Source organism: Triturus cristatus, chromosome 1_1, assembly GCF_964204655.1.
Source record: "Triturus cristatus chromosome 1_1, aTriCri1.1, whole genome shotgun sequence".
In the NCBI taxonomy this organism is placed as follows: Eukaryota; Metazoa; Chordata; class Amphibia; order Caudata; family Salamandridae; genus Triturus; species Triturus cristatus.
This window is the reverse complement of record NC_140579.1, coordinates 59,845,175-59,862,728: the sequence shown is the minus strand read 5'-3', so window position 1 is coordinate 59,862,728 and position 17,554 is coordinate 59,845,175. Positions and strand designations below refer to the sequence as shown.

Below are 17,554 nucleotides of genomic sequence, written 5' to 3'. Positions count from 1 at the left end.
TACCAAAAAGAAACATCCGCTCCGTCAACCTCACCCTACCAGAGACCCTGCGCATCTGCAGAACCAGAGCAGGCAGAAGAGCTCTGAGTCAACATCAGATGCTCCCCTAACCTGCACACCTTTAGGAAGAGCCTTAGGACCTGGCTTTTTGGCTGACCCAGAGCTGCACCAAGCCCCCCCCCCGGCACCTTGAGACCCTCATGCGTCAATAGCACACTTTAGAAGCCCCTGATTGATTGATTGTTTTATTCAGAGTGAGCCAAATACATAAGGTATCAGAAAGACGAATTAACATTGCAAACAAATTAGCGCTCACATGAAGGGGTAGTTGGAACTGAACTGTAAGAGAAGCTGGAAGGCGGAAGGCTTTGGACTGCTTACACTATATGGAGAGAGCGCAATCCCGAGTTCATCTGGTCCTGTGACTAAGCTTAATTTGCTGAGGTGATGAGGTGTATGGGGGATTCCCCACCATTCTCACTCTTTCAGATTAAGCAGCGACAATGGCAGACGGTCAATGAACACCTTTGGGTAGGGCTCATTGTGTTTGATGGCATATGAGGACAAAAAAGAAAAACCACGGAGGCATGGAGGGGTAGTATTCGTCTAGAATGAAAGGCCAGATGGGGGTGTTATTGTGGGTGCCAATGGCTTCACTGGAATTTGTCATGGTTGGTGCATTCCTGTGAGCCTGGCATTTGGCTCACGGGGGATATAGTTGAGTAATTAACACGATCATACCTTGTTCATCGATACCAGGCTTGCAATGTATAGGTTTCCCTTTGTGCCCATGCCCTGGTTAGTCTCTTCCAGGTTCTCCTATTTCTCTGGCCCCAGCAGCCCTTCACTTATCAGGCTTCCCTCCCTCCCCAGCCTACAGTACCCATGCATTTCTATCTACCTGTCACGTAGGCTTTCCCATTACAAGCTTTCCTCTTTCCCAAGGCATCAATGTCCCCTTTGTCTCTCCACCACTTCGTTCGATTGATATGCCTGTCTTCGGTGGTTTCCCCCTCTATTCACTTCCTAACACTACTTTTCCTTCTTCGTGTTTGTTGAACCGATTGGTCTGCCTGCTGAAGGGCACGCTGTGACGCACTCTGCATGTTCCACGGCCTTTGGGTTTGTGCTATTCCTTCCCTCTCTTGCTTTCGATGACCTTATGTTTATTTCTGCACGATTCTTGGTCCCATGGGTCTGCCCCACACCACTCCTGCAGCATTATATGACCATTTGGGCAACGCTTTCAACTTGTCCCAACAAACCTAACCTGAATTTTCCACCCACCTTCCCTGGCCACAATGCCATTGCCTAAATTACCGTGCCCTTTTTCCTCAGGGTACCCAAGGAACTGGCTGCCATGATGTCATGAACATGACTCAGCCAGCCTCACAATGTCCTTCGCCCCTGTCGTCCAACCACAATCTCCTCCTCCTTTCTCATTGGTCATTGGCTCCAGCAAGCCTTCCCTCTACACCTATCCAATGGGACATGTTCTGTTCTTGGCGGTGGGAGCCTGCTTCTTGTGGGTGACCCTTCCTCCCATGAGCTCCGTGGCCTTTCTTTTCTTCTTGTATGCCAAGTTTATCCTGTAGCCAAACACATCATTCAACAGCATTGTGCTTCAACACGGTGGCCGAGCTAGACCGAGATTACCATGACCAGTTTTATGGTAGCGAGGTACTCAAATGCAATGCTTGATGTATCAGCCTGAAAAGGTTTGCATCCTACCCAATGTTTACACTGTTTGCATCACTCTAATAGGACAGTTCAGCGAAATAGTACAAACATTTAACACAGGTCAGATATGCCTTATAGGCGGGTATCGGCGATGCGGTGATGCACTTCATACATCAGCTTTCAATTAAATACATGAACTTGAGAAAAGAGACCTTGTTCATCTGTAATGGAAAATAATGAAATGAAAACCAACTCCTCTCTTTCTTTCTCTCTTTTTCTCCTTATTGAAACGTTTGTGTCTCCGCCAGACGGTGCCAAATGCTTGGCAAAGACCGGGGATAGGCACTTTCCAGTTTAAGGTGGGCCTGATCTCAAATCCATCAGTATAGCGACGCCACAGGTGGTTACATTACATGAACACCTGCCAGCTAAGACAGGCGGGTGCAGATAGAGTTCTATCAATTAATTGGTTAGTAGGCATTTCATGATCTACCAAATCATATATAGACAGATGCGGACTCATGCAATCCATATAGCCCTGGTTCTCTAAACTTACTGTTACTATGTAAGAACAGAACAGCGTCCTTGTACCCTTGATAGTGGAAGTCATTCAGAACCTGTGGGACAACAATGCATTTCAGTAACTTTAATCAAGAAACTTTAGGACATGTTGAATTGGCATTTATTTGGCATGAACATGAAAAAATTCACAAATATTATAATGCTTCTGCCACTAATATTCAAGCACATATCAAAGCACAAAAGTGAATGGTTAATGGCAGGCAGCTGGCTCTCAATGAATGGCATTCAAGCCGGAATCCTTCTTAAGGCCCGGAAACCCTGAGACGGATATGACCGCCTGGCCCCTCTCTTTCCGCTCAGCCCTCGCACACCTTGGAACACTGTCAGGAATGTGGGCCTCATCTTCGACACAGGCTGCTTTCTCTTTACCCAGGTGAACTCGGAGACACAAAACATGTTTTTCCACCTCTGTCGCATGCGCTCGATGCTCCCTCTTCTGCTGACTGAAGGCCATACTGTTCTGATCATGGCAGTAGCTCTATCATGTATCAGTTATTGCAAAGCCATCTATGAAGGTTTACCAACCAAAGCACTGATGCGCAAGCACTACATTTTGTCGCCCGCTTCTTCTTTACCTTGAAATACTCTTACCATGTGACTTCAGCCCAGAGAATGCTCAACAAGCTGCCCATTAGTAGGAGTAAGACATGGTTTATTTCGGAAAATTATTTCTCAAAAACGTAATCCAATATAATACAATTCATAGAATAAACTTAAAAACCAGATAACTTGTCATTCATGATTATACAAAAACAGGCCACAGACTCTTAGAGAAATTTTTCTTCGAATCAATAAGACTCGAGGAGAGCTGCCCCACCGGTTGCTAATGCAACAATCTACTAGACACCATCAAGGTACATTTATCTATTCTAAATTCATGATGCTTCTCGTTACATTTAAAACCAAAGTTGCCATCTCTAATAACATAAACTTAACACGAGACAACTAGGACATTTTAACAAATATGTTAAAAGTTAAAAAGTTAAAAAGAATGTACAGTATTTCGAATTGCCATTATATTTATCCCCCTTTAATAGTCCACCAGTTATACCCGTCACTTGATAATATTTAAAACTATAAAAAACTAAAAGTGCAAGTACTTTATGAATACCACCTAAATTTGTCTCTACAGTCATAAGATTCTTACTGTTTTTTTTTTTAAACAGACATAAAACACAATAATCAATAAAGGAGGTTCAGCTAGTCATCAACATTGTAATAGCATCTTTGAAAATGGAATACATTTTTAAAAAAACATGCCCCGCCCTCCGCAGGCGCCCTACTGCAAATAAATAGCTACTTAGACTAAACACTGTGTGAGGGGATGTGTCACTTTTCAAGACCCTTAATATTTACTGAACCCTAAATAAAGATATAATGGAGTGACCATTTCTTTTTTGGCCTCGCTTACACTGCGCAAAAAAATAAACATGTGCCATGTTTTCTTTGACATTCAGTTGCACAAGGTATAACTACACCTTCCAGAGTCATCTTTGCCATTTTTCCTTTTCGTCGTATCTGACTACGGGCCAGATGTATCAAGCGTTTTCTCGTTCGCAAACGGGCCGATTCGCAGAAGTGGCCCGTTTGCGAACTGTAAAAAAAGTCTTTTGGATGTATCATCCCAAAAGGCAATCGCAAAATAAGGAAACACAATTTTTGTGATTACCTATTTTGTGAATGCATTTACAGAATCACAATTTGCGATTCCCTAAATGCAATGCAGGAAGCATTTTTAAATTTGCGACCCTGCTTTAAGGGAATCGCATTTTACCACCAACTTCAAGTTGGTGGTAAATTGCAAATACTTAGAAAAATGCACAATTCTAGGTGCCATGTGATGCACAAACATGCCCTTAGGGCATGTATGGGCACCACATGTGCACACATGCATATTTCACGGTTGCAACAGGGTGTCCTTTTGGCACCCTTGAAATTGCATGCGCAATTTGCAGTGACGGCCCGTGTAGGGCGTTTTACTGGGGCAGTGACGTGGCGCAGAGGAGGGGCAGGGTGGGGGGTTGCAAAATGCGGCATACGGCCAATTTCAGGCAAGTTACGAAAAAAATTAATAAAACGAATTTCGATCACTTTTAGAGAGCATAGTCAGAGTGAAGTTCAGTCCAAAAACACCTTAGCCTAATTTGACATGCCAGAATTTGACAGTCGGAACCACGGGAAGATGGTGACCTTATCTAACTTCAGTAGTTCCCTCATTCCCTGCCTCTATGAGCAAGCTCCGGTACTGTCCAAATCCTCACCCAACAAAGCAGAGGTCTTAAGACTGCAGCACGCTCTACTCTCTTAAGGGCTAGATCATGAAACAGAGGAAGAAGAGGGGTACTTTTGGGGAGATGTTATAAGCACCTTCCAACGTTGTTCTCACTCAGTGTCAACTTTTCAGCATTGTCTGTTCCCCAAAGTTCAGCGCTACATAGGGCAGCTGCCAATTCTCCGGGCTTGTACACTTCAATGGCTGGGGACATGGCTCTGGATATCGGCACCTGATGCTTTTTGAGTAATGCCATGGCGCTTTGTTGGTGAACGACTCTACCATTTGGTATATGTGGAGTCCAGGACAACTTGCTAGCAAGCATCATACCCAAGTACTCAGATTTGGTGACACGTTCAAGCCTTTTCTGTCGGAAGCATAAATTCCCTCTAAAGGTCTTATGTGGTCTGAGCACCATGTATTTGGTCTTATTTATATTTATTTCTAATCCCTTATTTTCTCAGTATGCATTAAAATGATCAGCTGCAGACCCTTCGGCATTCGTGACAGCAAGAGCATATCTTTTGCAAATAGAAGTGCAGGCACTCGGGCCCCTTCTGGCTTGATGGAGTCATGATTACATTCTAGCAGAGCTTTGAGAACGTCATTCACATAAAGTGAGAAGAGCGTAGGCGCGAGCATGCCGCCTTGTCTCAATCCCCTTCGTATTGAAAAACAATCAGTCAGTTCACACTGGGGTCCCCAGTAGACCTGGGCATAATTCTTGTGATGCAGTATTATTTGCATGAGGAGAGCTATAGGTATTCCTAGCTTCTTTGACTTGAGGGCAGCATTTGACCTAGACCCAAGAGATTTGTTATGTGAGTCCCTAAAGAAGCTATGAGTACCTATTTAACAAAGGCTTGCCTGCAAAACCATGTGAATGTTACAAGTCATTGCAACCAGAGCCCCAAAGCACTTCTCAAAATTATTCATACCATATCGACTGACCAGTAGCCTAAACACAGACTCCTAACACTGCCTTTCATTGTTTTCAGCAAGATAGAAGAGGTTTGGGAAATATCTTTCCTACTGTAGGGCTCATCCTCTGGAACTTCTATCTTCCACATATCCACATTGAACCCAACCTCAGATACTTGAGGGGATAACTGAAGATCCATCTCTTTTTCTATATGTCAATTTCTAGATTACTTTCTACCTCAGTTAGACTAGGCCCTTTCTACAGGGTCTCCTCAGATGTTTTCCTTCCTTTGCTGGACCCCTTTTCGTTGGCTTTAAGGACTCTATGCACTCTGCTCCTGGTAACCAGTAGTACAGTGCTTGTGCTGTTCCTTGAAAACATGGTAGAAATGGCCTAAGCCTGAATGGTACATGTAATTTACTTGTAAGTCCCTAGCATATGGTGGGTCCCCGGATCTGGAGCAGAGAGGAGGAGAGACGCAAAGCCCTGAAAGCGGTGGCGGGCCTCTGTCCCGCCTCCCCTACAACAGACATTGAACGGGCCCCCCACATATTTACATCGGAGGAGGAAGGGGACAGTGAAGCGACACAGTCCGGGGTGGACTCGGTGGCTCTGCCCTCGGTTACCCAGCGAACGGCAGACGACTTGATATGAATGGACCCTTGGAACATGCTGAGGATTTAGGGCGAGGGGCGATGCCTTCTGCATACTGATACTGATAGCCCTCGTAATACATGCGCCTTCCCGCCACCTTTGGGCCTACTCTTCCCAAATGCAAATAGGCAGACCAGCGGACAGCCATAGATTGCGCGCATAGCCCACATGTCGAGACCCCTCGCGGACACGGGCCGGTACCCCTACATTATGTTGATGCTCTCGCACCAATTGAGAGCTAGTCTCTACGCATCGCCCCTGACGATAGGTCCCCCGCGTTGGGGCAGGTTCTTTTCGCCCCACCCCAGTTTCCCCTTTCCCCCGAACATACCTATTCCGCATTGTGTCCCCGCCCACAAGCCGCTGAGCAGCTGCGCTGACATCCTAGTGGCGCAGGCATTGGAGGAATGGGTTAGAGCTCGGGACTTCCGGGGGAGCCCACTGGCCCATCCTGCCCTATACACCTTACGCATGCACCGACGGCACACACTGGTAGAACCACCAACCTTACACTGAATGTGAGCGGTATGCACACCGCGCGCAAGAGATACTCAATATATGCTTACATCAAATGCCACCATGCACAAATCGCATTCCTGCAGGAGACGCACCTTACAGCAGGAGAGGTGGCGAAATTGCGCAGGCGATGGAGGGGTATCATATGTGCCACGACATATTCGGCCTTCGCCCGGGTCACCCTCATATGGGTATGTCCCGGTGTTCCATTTCAGGAGCAGTCTCACACAATTGATCTAGCTTGCCGATACTTTCTATTGCAGGGGCGGTTGGACGGTCAGGCAGTACTGCTGGGGAGTATCTATGGGCCCAACGCAGACCAAAATAAATTCTGGGACACGCTTTCCACCCCCTTAAGCACATACACACAAATACCCTGGATCCTGGGTGGGAATTACAACTGCGTGCAAAACATAACACTGGATAGGCCCCATCCTCCCCATCCGACGTCCCCCATTGTAGCGCAGGCAAAACGATTTGTATCATGAGCACAACACTGGTCCCTCGCAGATGCCTGGCGAACCCGGAATCCTACCACTAGACTCTACTCGTTCCATTCAAGACCTCACGACCTTAGGGTGCGCCTGGACTGCTTCCTCTGCTCCCCCACCATCCTACCTATCATCTCAGACACGGACTATCTAGGCAGAACCATATCAGATCACGACGCCCACACAATAGCGATCCGATGGCGCCCGCCGCACCCCCCTGTCCCTACCTGATGCCTCCCTAGGGACTGTCTTGACGACCCAGTTTTTAAACAAACTCTAGCGGACCACATACGCCATTACTTCCAGGAAAACACAAACACGGCCACTACACGTGCGCAGGAGTGGGATGCCTTTAAAGTCGTAATGCGTGGTACCTGCATTCGCCACATCACGGGAGTCCGACGGGTCCTGGAGCGTGACATCCAAAAGGCAGAACAAGCGTTGGCCGACCTTACCAAAGAGGCCAACCCGGATAACGCCAAACCGGCACAGATTGCTTGCGCCAAAACTGCATATGCGGCGGCGTTGGCAAGTATGCGCCGATATAACTTTGCGGCGTTTGCGGCCCGTGTCCATAAAGAGGGAGACAGGGCGGGCACATTATTGGCATGGCTCGTTAAGCAGGACTCGACCCTTCTGCCCATCACGGCCATTCGTAATGCTCAAGGCACTCTTTTATACTCATAGGACTTGATCCTAGAAGCCTTTCAAGAGCACTACACACTATTATATGTCAGTCCCACCCAAGCACCTGAGGAAACCCTTTCCTATTTTCTAGATCGATTCCAGCTACCCCACATAGATCGCGACACCCGCCAAGACCTCGATGGGCCTATCAAGGCGACGGAAATAAGACACGCAATGAAGGTGTTAGCTACCCACAAGGCCCCTGGTTTAGATGGCCTCCCGCTAGAATTTTACCACGCCTTTGCGTCCCAATTGGTCCCCCAGCTGGAGTCGCAATTCCAGGCGGCCCTAGATGGGGGTGCTTTACCCCAATCCATGTGCGAATCAGTCATAGTGCCCCTTCTTAAGCCAGATAGGGACCCTCACCGGCTGGCCTCCTATCGGCCCATAGCCTTACTGCCGGCGGACTATAACATTTACTGAAAAATCCTGGCGGATAGGTATGCCACGGTCCTTCCGCAGCTGATCCACCCGGATCAGAATGGATTTGTTCCGGGCAGACATACCTCTTAAAACATCCGGCGGCTGTTCCACGTGCAGGACCAGATACATGATCAATTCCCCCGGGCAGCGTGTCTGGTGTTGGACCTCGAAAAAGCTTTTGACACCCTCTCGTGGGCCTACTTATTTCGGGTCCTGCAACGCATGGGAATAGGACCCCGGCTACTAGCCTACACTAAGCTCATTTACTCCGCGCCCAGCTCCAGAGAGAGGCTAGGCTCCCTTATTTCTGCCTCCTTTCCAGTCTGTCGAGGCACCAGGCAAGGCTGTCCACTCTCCCCCTTACTTTTCGCCATGGTAATGGAGTCTTTGGCAACCCTCCTCCGTGCCGCGGGCGAGGAGTGGAGTATTCCAATGGACAATTCCACCCATGCAGTGTTGCTATACGCTGATGACGTGCTCATTTATGTCCGGAATATTACAGCAGATTTATCCTATCCCCTATACTACGCATCTTACAAGACTTCAAGGAAGTAGCGGGACTCAAAGTCAGCTGGCCCAAATCCACTGTATATCCCTTGGTGCAGGCCATGCCCCAATGTCAGTTATGAATGGGTAACGTGGACATCTCATGGAGCCCCCAAGCGGTCCGCTACCTAGGAGTTCGACTATACCATACGCCGCAGGACATATACGAGGGTAACTACTGCAAACTGATGGCTAGCATTCGATCCTCTGTCCACTTTTGGAAAGATCTCCCACTGGCAGTCACAGGGAAGATAGCGGTCGCAAAAATGATCCTCGTTCCGCGCCTGCTATATTTCTTCTCCAATCTTCCGGTGGTCCCCCCACGATCCCTATTTCGTGAGCTCGACACCCTGATGGAGATCCTCATCTGGGGCTCCGGCCACCGGCGCATTGCCCTTGCAAAACTGCAACTGCCCCTTGACCAAGGTGGACTAGAGGCCCCATCCTTTGAGGCATACTTCTTGGCCGCCCAGTTGCAATGGGCGTCCCGCCGGACGGCGGGCCGGGCGCAGAGGGAACTGATCACCACGACAGGGCACAATCAAACCCCTACTATCCACCGTATCATGCTACAAGGGGCAGCACCGCTGCCAACTAAGCCACTCCAGGTGATGACTGCGCGCGCCTGTCTAGCACGCATTCGTAGAATGAATCCGGCTGCACCTCCGTACTCCCCGCTTCTGCCGCTAGTAGGGTTCCCCAAGGGCCAGGTACACTACACAGAGAGAATGCTGCACATATGGACTGACTATGCCTTGACAGAAGTAGGGGCGTTGTATTTTGAGGGACAATTACAGACTTTTGAGGTGCTTGTCAACGACTTCGAACTTCCCAGGGGACAGTTCCTACTGCATAGACAGCTCCTAGAAGACTGCCGCAAGCAGTGGCACACGATTGACACGGAACCCCCCACACATCCGGTAAGCCATGCGATCCTGCAGATGGGGCCAGGGCGACACTTAGTCACCTGGATATATAAAGCCATACGAACTCTTAAACAACCCACGCTTGCACCCCTCAGAGAACAATGGGAAACCGACGTTCGCAGACCACTACATGACAGGGAATGGATTAGGGCCCTTGAGCATACCAAAAAAGTATCCCGCAACTACCGCTTCAGGAACATACAATTGCACATCCTGCATAGGGCTTACGTCACTCCCAAAAAATTACAGAAGTATTTCCCAGACAGCTCCTTTGCCTGCCCCAGATGCCTGGAGCCCAAAGCCTCATTTTTACACATGTTATGGGATTGTCCATCACTTCACAGTTACTGGCACACGATCCACACTGCCCTTCGAACGGTCACAGGCTGCAGGACCTATATACATGGGAGGCTAGCGCCCTGGGTATTCATAAGCGACACAAACACATGAAAGTAGAGAGGCGATTTGCTTCCTTGGTGCTCCTCCTGGCCAAACGGTGCATCACTATGCATTAGACGGCACCGGAGGGTCCTCCCCTGGCGGCATGGGTGGGCGCGGTCAAAAAGTGGGGTACGGCGGAAGAAGGACTACTCCAGGGACTTCGCAAACACCCAATTTCCAAGCCCTGGGGCCATGCTACTACATTCCTTTGCGCAAGAAACAATAACAGAGGCGGGACCGTGGACGATCGGTTCCCCCGGGGCTCCCATGGCCCATGAGACTACCCAGGGAGACGTACAGGGGGTCCAGACATCCCACAGGTCGCAACTGCAGGCCACGACTGATTCATCACCACGCCCTCGCATGGGCAGTGATCAGTGATCCCACCTAAGCCTCATTTTTACACATGTTATGGGATTGTCCATCACTTCACAGTTACTGGCACACGATCCACACTGCCCTTCGAACGGTCACAGGCTGCAGGACCTATATACATGGGAGGCTAGCGCCCTGGGTATTCATAAGCGACACAAACACATGAAAGTAGAGAGGCGATTTGCTTCCTTGGTGCTCCTCCTGGCCAAACGGTGCATCACTATGCATTAGACGGCACCGGAGGGTCCTCCCCTGGCGGCATGGGTGGGCGCGGTCAAAAAGTGGGGTACGGCGGATTTTTATTATTTATTTATTTATGGTTTTCTAGAGCGCGTAGTCACCCAGAGGGTATCCCAGCGCTAAACCTCTTAACTCACCAGGGAAGACAGTCAGGAGGGGGAGTGGCTCAGGGGAAGAGTAGAGTTTTGAGAGATTTTCTGAACCGCAGGAGATTTTGTTCTGCTCTTAGGTTCAGGGGAAGTGCGTTCCATATTTTTCCCGTGTTAACCGAAAAACGGCGGCCACCTATACGGGCCTTCTTCACCTTGGGGATTGTGATGAAGTTTCCGTGTTCGGAGCGAAGCGCTTTCGTGGGTCTGTAGGGTGTGATCCAGTTATTTAGGATTGGGGGGCCAGTGTTGTGAAGTACCTTGTGGGCTAGACAGAGGGCCTTGAAAGTTATCCTTTCCCTGATAGGGAGCCAGTGCAGCAACCTCAATGCAGGCTTGGCAGATGTTCTGGCCGGGGTGTTCGTTAGGAGTCGAGCTGCGGCATTTTGTGCTCTCTGCAGAGTTTGGAGAGTGGATTCGGGGGATCCCAGGTAAATGGCGTTGCTGTAGTCCAGCCTGGATAGAATTAGGCCTTGGATCAGCAAGAGACGCAACTGGAAAGGCAGAAGGGGGACCACCTTCCTGCAGGATCTAAGTAGTCCGTAGCATATGCCGGCCGTCTTTCTTGCCTGTGTCCTAAAGGAGAGGTCTGACTCTAGCCATACTCCTAGACTCTTGACCTCCGTCTTGGGGGTGGGGGGTTCACCCATACAAGCGGGCCAGATGTTAGGGGGGAGGTACGTGGTGTTATGCCCTAGGAGCAGGATCTCTGTTTTGGAGCCATTTAATTTCAGGGAGGAGTTACTCATCCACTGATGTACGTTGGAGAGGCAGTCGTGGAGGTTGGAGGGCTCTAGTTTGGGGTGGGAAAGCGTCACCACCAGCTGTGTATCATCGGCGTAGCTGATGATAGTGACTCCAAAGGGTGAAACCAGTTCCTCCAGTGGGGCCATGTACACGTTGAACAACGTGGGGCTCAGGGATGAGCCCTGTGGCACACCGCACTGGAGGGGGATGGAGGGGGAGCGGCTTTCGCCTTCCCATACTTGGAAGGAGCGTCGGGAGAGGAAAGACGAGAGCCATTTCAACGCCCTGTCTTTTATCCCGATATTGTCGAGACGTTGGGTTAAGACCTGGTGACTGACCGTGTCAAAGGCCGCACTTAGGTCTAGGAGGACCACTGCCACTGATCCTCCTGTATCGATGATTTCCCTGGTCTTTTCTACTGCCGCGAGGAGAGCAGTGTCCGTACCCTGGTCTAAAGCCTGTCTGTGAGTCATTGAGGAGTCGGTTTGACTCCAGGAAGTGTGACAGTTTTTTGTTCGTAAGTTTTTCGGCGACCTTCCCTATCCAGGGGAGGAGCGAGATGGGTCTATAGTTGGATAGATCTGCCGGGTCTAGAGATGGTTTTTTGAGAAGCCCTTTTACGACTGCCTCCTTCCAGTTTGAAGGGACCTCACCCTGTGCCAACGAGATGTTAATGAGGGCTGTCAATTGGGGGACTATGGTCTGAGTGATGTTTTTGACTAACCGTATGGGGACTAGGTCGCTAGGGGCTCCGCTCTTGATTGATGTGAGGGTAGCCGTCACTTCCTCTTCTGTCACAGGGCCGAACGACGCTAGATTAGGTTTGTCGGGTGGGGGTGGCGGTTCCTTAGCTCTCTCCAAGGAGTCAGGGTTAGCGGCCGGAAGGGAGGTAAGTATTTTTTTGATTTTTTCGTCAAAGAAGGTGGCCAACTTGGCACATTTTTCCTCCGCTGCTTTGGGGTCCATGGGTTTCTGCGGTGGGTCAGGGACATGGAGGAGCTCTTTGAGAATGGAGAAGGTCTCCTTGGCTGAGCAGGCGGAGCTTTTTATTTTTTCCTCATAGAAGGCCCTTTTTGCGTCGTGTAGGGCTCGTTTATACGCTTTCATGGAGGATTGATAAGCACTTTTCTCTGCTGTTGACTTGTTTTTCCTCCAAGTGCGTTCTGCCTTTTTGCATTCCTTCTTAAGGGCGTTGAGGGCAGGTGAGTACCAGGGAGCGGGGTTGATTCTTTTAACGTGTTTTAAAATACTGGTAAGTGGGATGAGGCTGTCCAGGGGATGGGCTAACCAATCGTTGAATTCTTTGTCCGCGGTGTTCGGGTCCGCGGATAGCGGGCCGACGGTTTCATGTAATTTAGCTTCCCATTCCTCTGGTACTAGCTTGTGCCACCGTCTAGTTCGTATCCTTGTTTTCTGTTTGATTGCTGGTGTCGTTTTGAGTGACCAGTGCAAAGGGATCAGCATATGGTCTGTCCAAGGTAGGGGGGTGGGATCCTGGGCATTTAGGTTCTTGATGTTGGTGAAGATTGGATCCAGGAGGTGTCCTTTCTCATGGGTGGCCTTAGGATTTCGCAGATGGAGGTCGGCTGTAGTGAGGTCAGCAAGTAAGTTGGCTGCGGCATTGTCCGCGGCGTCAAGAAAGTGCAAGTTGAGGTCCCCTAGGAGGAGGAAGTTCGAGACTGAAATAGTCTTGAGTGAAATGTGATCCATCAGCGTACTGGTGAATTCTCCTAGAGGGCCTGGCGGACGGTACACTAGCAGTCCCGAAAGGGAGATTGATGGTGAGATCTGGATGGTGAAATTGCAGTTTTCGCAATCTTTGACAGTTCCAGATTCAATTCTACATTTAAGATGGTCTTTGTGGAGAATGGCTAGGCCGCCACCTCTACCGATTGGTCTATTCAGGCAGCAAATTTGGTAGCCGGGGGGTGTTGCATTGACCAGGTCGGAGTCACTGTGCGAGGTCAGCCAAGTTTCAGTCAGAAACAAGATGTCTAGCATCAGGTCCTGGACGAGGATGTTGGTTTCGTGGGCGTGTTTTACTAGGGATCTGCAGTTCAGGAGGCCGAGCCGAAGTCCTTGATGGCGTTCCGTTTCCTCAGGTTTGTTACATAGGATACATCCTGCAAAGGGGGCGTCTTCTTTGAGGATGTATCTGCACTGGGGGTGTTTTTTCGGGTTCCATGCAAGCAGTGTATCTTGGGTGTACGAGATACGTTCCTGCAAGTTGGGCGTAGTGTCTAGGCCTAAGGCCGTCTGGGCCCGGACGGGCCCAGACGGGGTTGCCTTTGGCGCGCCTTTGGCGCGCTGACGGCGCGCCCGCTGCGCCCGTCCGCTGCGCGTCCGGTGATTGCACATCCTTATAGGATGAGAAAGGGGGCGGGTGGGCGTGGCCTAGGGTAGGCGTGGCCTCGAATCCTCGCCGTCGAAGGCGGCAGAATGGATTGTTTGGGATTAGTTCGTTGCAGCGAAGGGGTCGCTGTGTAGGCGTTTCTCAAAACCCACTATGGAGGTGCCTGATGGGTGAGTGCGCTTTTAAAATGCCAAGTATTTAGCAGTAAGTGACACAAGACACAAATACAGTTTTAAAAATTCAGCGGTCTCCCGGCTTCCGCCTCAGGAGTTTGCGAGGTTCTAAATTGTGTATGCTGTCAGCAGCGTTTTTATACTATGAAGGGCGGGTGGGCGTGGCCTAGGGTAGGCGTGGCCTCGAATCCTCGCCGTCGATGGCAGCAGAATGGATTGTTTGGGATTAGTTTGTTGCAGCGAAGGGGTCGCTGTGTAGGCGTTTCTCAAAACCCACTATGGAGGTGCCTGATGGATGAGTGCGCTTTTAAAATGCCAAGTATTTAGCAGTAAGTGACACAAGACACAAATACAGTTTTAAAGATTCAGCGGTCTCCCGGCTTCCGCCTCAGGAGTTTGCGAGGTTCTAAATTGTGTATGCTGTCAGCAGCGTTTTTATACTATGAAGGGCGGGTGGGCGTGGCCTAGGGTAGGCGTGGCCTCGAATCCTCGCCGTCGATGGCGGCAAAATGGATTGTTTGGGATTAGTTCGTTGCAGCGAAGGGGTCGCTGTGTAGGCGTTTCTCAAAACCCACTATGGAGGTGCCTGATGGGTGAGTGCGCTTTTAAAATGCCAAGTATTTAGCAGTAAGTGACACAAGACACAAATACAGTTTTAAAAATTCAGCGGTCTCCCGGCTTCCGCCTCAGGAGTTTGCGAGGTTCTAAATTGTGTATGCTGTCAGCAGCGTTTTTATACTATGAAGGGCGGGTGGGCGTGGCCTAGGGTAGGCGTGGCCTCGAATCCTCGCCGTCGATGGCGGCAGAATGGATTGTTTGGGATTAGTTTGTTGCAGCGAAGGGGTCGCTGTGTAGGCGTTTCTCAAAACCCACTATGGAGGTGCCTGATGGATGAGTGCGCTTTTAAAATGCCAAGTATTTAGCAGTAAGTGACACAAGACACAAATACAGTTTTAAAGATTCAGCGGTCTCCCGGCTTCCGCCTCAGGAGTTTGCGAGGTTCTAAATTGTGTATGCTGTCAGCAGCGTTTTTATACTATGAAGGGCGGGTGGGCGTGGCCTAGGGTAGGCGTGGCCTCGAATCCTCGCCGCCGATGGCGGCAAAATGGATTGTTTGGGATTAGTTCGTTGCAGCGAAGGGGTCGCTGTGTAGGCGTTTCTCAAAACCCACTATGGAGGTGCCTGATGGGTGAGTGCGCTTTTAAAATGCCAAGTATTTAGCGGTAAGTGACACAAGACACAAATACAGTTTTAAAAATTCAGCGGTCTCCCGGCTTCCGCCTCAGGAGTTTGCGAGGTTCTAAGAAGGAAGGAAGAAGGACTACTCCAGGGACTTCGCAAACACCCAATTTCCAAGCCCTGGGGCCATGCTACTACATTCCTTTGCGCAAGAAACAATAACAGAGGCGGGACCGTGGACGATCGGTTCCCCCGGGGCTCCCATGGCCCATGAGACTACCCAGGGAGACGTACAGGGGGTCCAGACATCCCACAGGTCGCAACTGCAGGCCACGACTGATTCATCACCACGCCCTCGCATGGGCAGTGATCAGTGATCCCACCTCCCTCTCCCCCCCCACACCTGCGTAACTCCAGCATGATACCTCGCAATGGTATAGCTCTCAGGCGAAATACTATAAGTAATCATCATCTGCGACACAGTGCACCCCAGTTTGATATAACCCCAGTTTGTTCATGGTTAACACACGGCTGACATCCCATAACCCCTATGATAAAGTACAAGGGGGGAACAGACACACCCCACAACCCCAACAAGTCGCAGCGACCACCATGCAAGCTGGTTAGCTATACTTCGACACAGGCCTCTTGGGACTGTCGCCAGGTCAAAGACTGAGTGGGGGCCTACATACTTTAGGTCTACACGCTCTAACGTCAACATAGGGCACGATTGTGCGATCTTGCTTGTAAGTCAATATCAACTGTATTAATGTGTTGTATGTACTATTACATAAATGCCAATAAAAAGGTTTAAATAAAAGAAAAAGTCCCTAGCATATGGTACGACAAGTACCCAGGGCCTGTACATTAAATGCAACTAATGGAATGCAGCACTCATTGTGCAAACCACTAAAGAAGCCTTTTAAAACCTGTCTCAGGCCACTGCAGTTTTAAACTGCCATTTCGACCTGGCAAAATAAACCTTTTGCCAGACCTATACCTTTCTTTTTAATACTTATAAGTCACCTCTAAGGAAGGCCCTAAAGGCTCATAGAGCAGGTTGCAAGGTATTTAAAAAGCAGGACACATGTATTTAAGTGTTAAAAAAGTGTCCAGTAACAGTTGCTTCTGATTGATCCTATTTAGCTATGTTCGCTGCACATACATTACACTGGCCATGTTACACAAATTAGGTCAAAGGACCCCGGATATGACCAGGAAGGTGTGCAACATACCATCACCTCACATAGCAAGGTCATAACGGTCAGAACTGTTAGGAGCATGCCGTGAACACACACACATGGACTGGTTACAGTTAGAACACCAATTAGTGCTGCAAGTATTTCTGTTGGGCAGTGCATCCTATCATACAAGGAGCACAGTGAAGATAACGTTTGTAGACCTCACCCAATGACTGGCCAGAAGAAGTCTGGTAATACACTGGATTCCAAATATGCCAGAGTTGGCCAGGTGTTTGAGAGATGTTGCCGAATGGGATGTGGCGGAAGAAATTAAGAATGAAGCTCGTATGGTCTGACCTCAATTTACCAGAGGACCTATGTTATGTTAAAATATTTGTACCGCGCACTTTCACCATCGGTTTCTAGACTTGTGACATGCACTAACCAGGGATCCAAGATTCCCCCAAGATGAGCGCTCACCACGAGCAGCTAAGAAATAAGCATACTGCAAAACACAACCTCTGCAGATAGGTAACAACTGCACAAACACTGTCCAGCCACAACGAGACACGTCAAACCTACTGCCCACACTACATCCCAGACACTCTTGAAAGGACAGTACTGTGTGCACTACACTGCCCACTAGAATCTCCGGCAAGAGTTTTACTGTTATGTATTATTAATGGTCCTTGACGTTAAGACTAAGAAACTATGAAACTTTCCCTACTACCTTTAGTCGATAGCAGGTACTGTTGAGCTTCCCTGCGCAGAATCTAGTACTCATGTGCTATAAATTAAACTCACACATCACAGAAGCAACCATAAAACAGAAGCTTGACAAATCATAAATCATCTAAAGAACTGTAGAGCTACACCTAGTGCTCAAAAAAACGACAGGTGTCTATATATGGTGCCACAAAGTTCCCTTATGGTCCCGAATGCAAAAAGTGGTATGCCGCATGAGTAGATAAGAATTTTCTTCAGCAAATGCATTACTCATTTTTGTCTTTAACCGGA

General features: G+C 49.2%; 1 protein-coding gene across 7 annotated transcripts in view; it reads right to left on the bottom strand.

Annotated features, from left to right (window-relative positions):
- The window catches only part of LOC146869396 (omega-hydroxyceramide transacylase-like), a 485,268-nt gene that overhangs the window by 22,358 nt on the left and 445,356 nt on the right, over positions 1 to 17,554 (bottom strand). For 6 of the 7 annotated variants that reach the window (XM_085599720.1, XM_085599727.1, XM_085599723.1 and 3 more), the window contains one exon: positions 2,237 to 2,297. The exons of the other annotated variant lie outside the window; for it this stretch is intronic. In XM_085599720.1, coding sequence (XP_085455846.1) covers positions 2,237 to 2,297 — 61 coding nt within the window. The remainder of the gene's footprint in view (positions 1 to 2,236; positions 2,298 to 17,554) is intronic. 7 annotated transcript variants of the gene reach the window in all.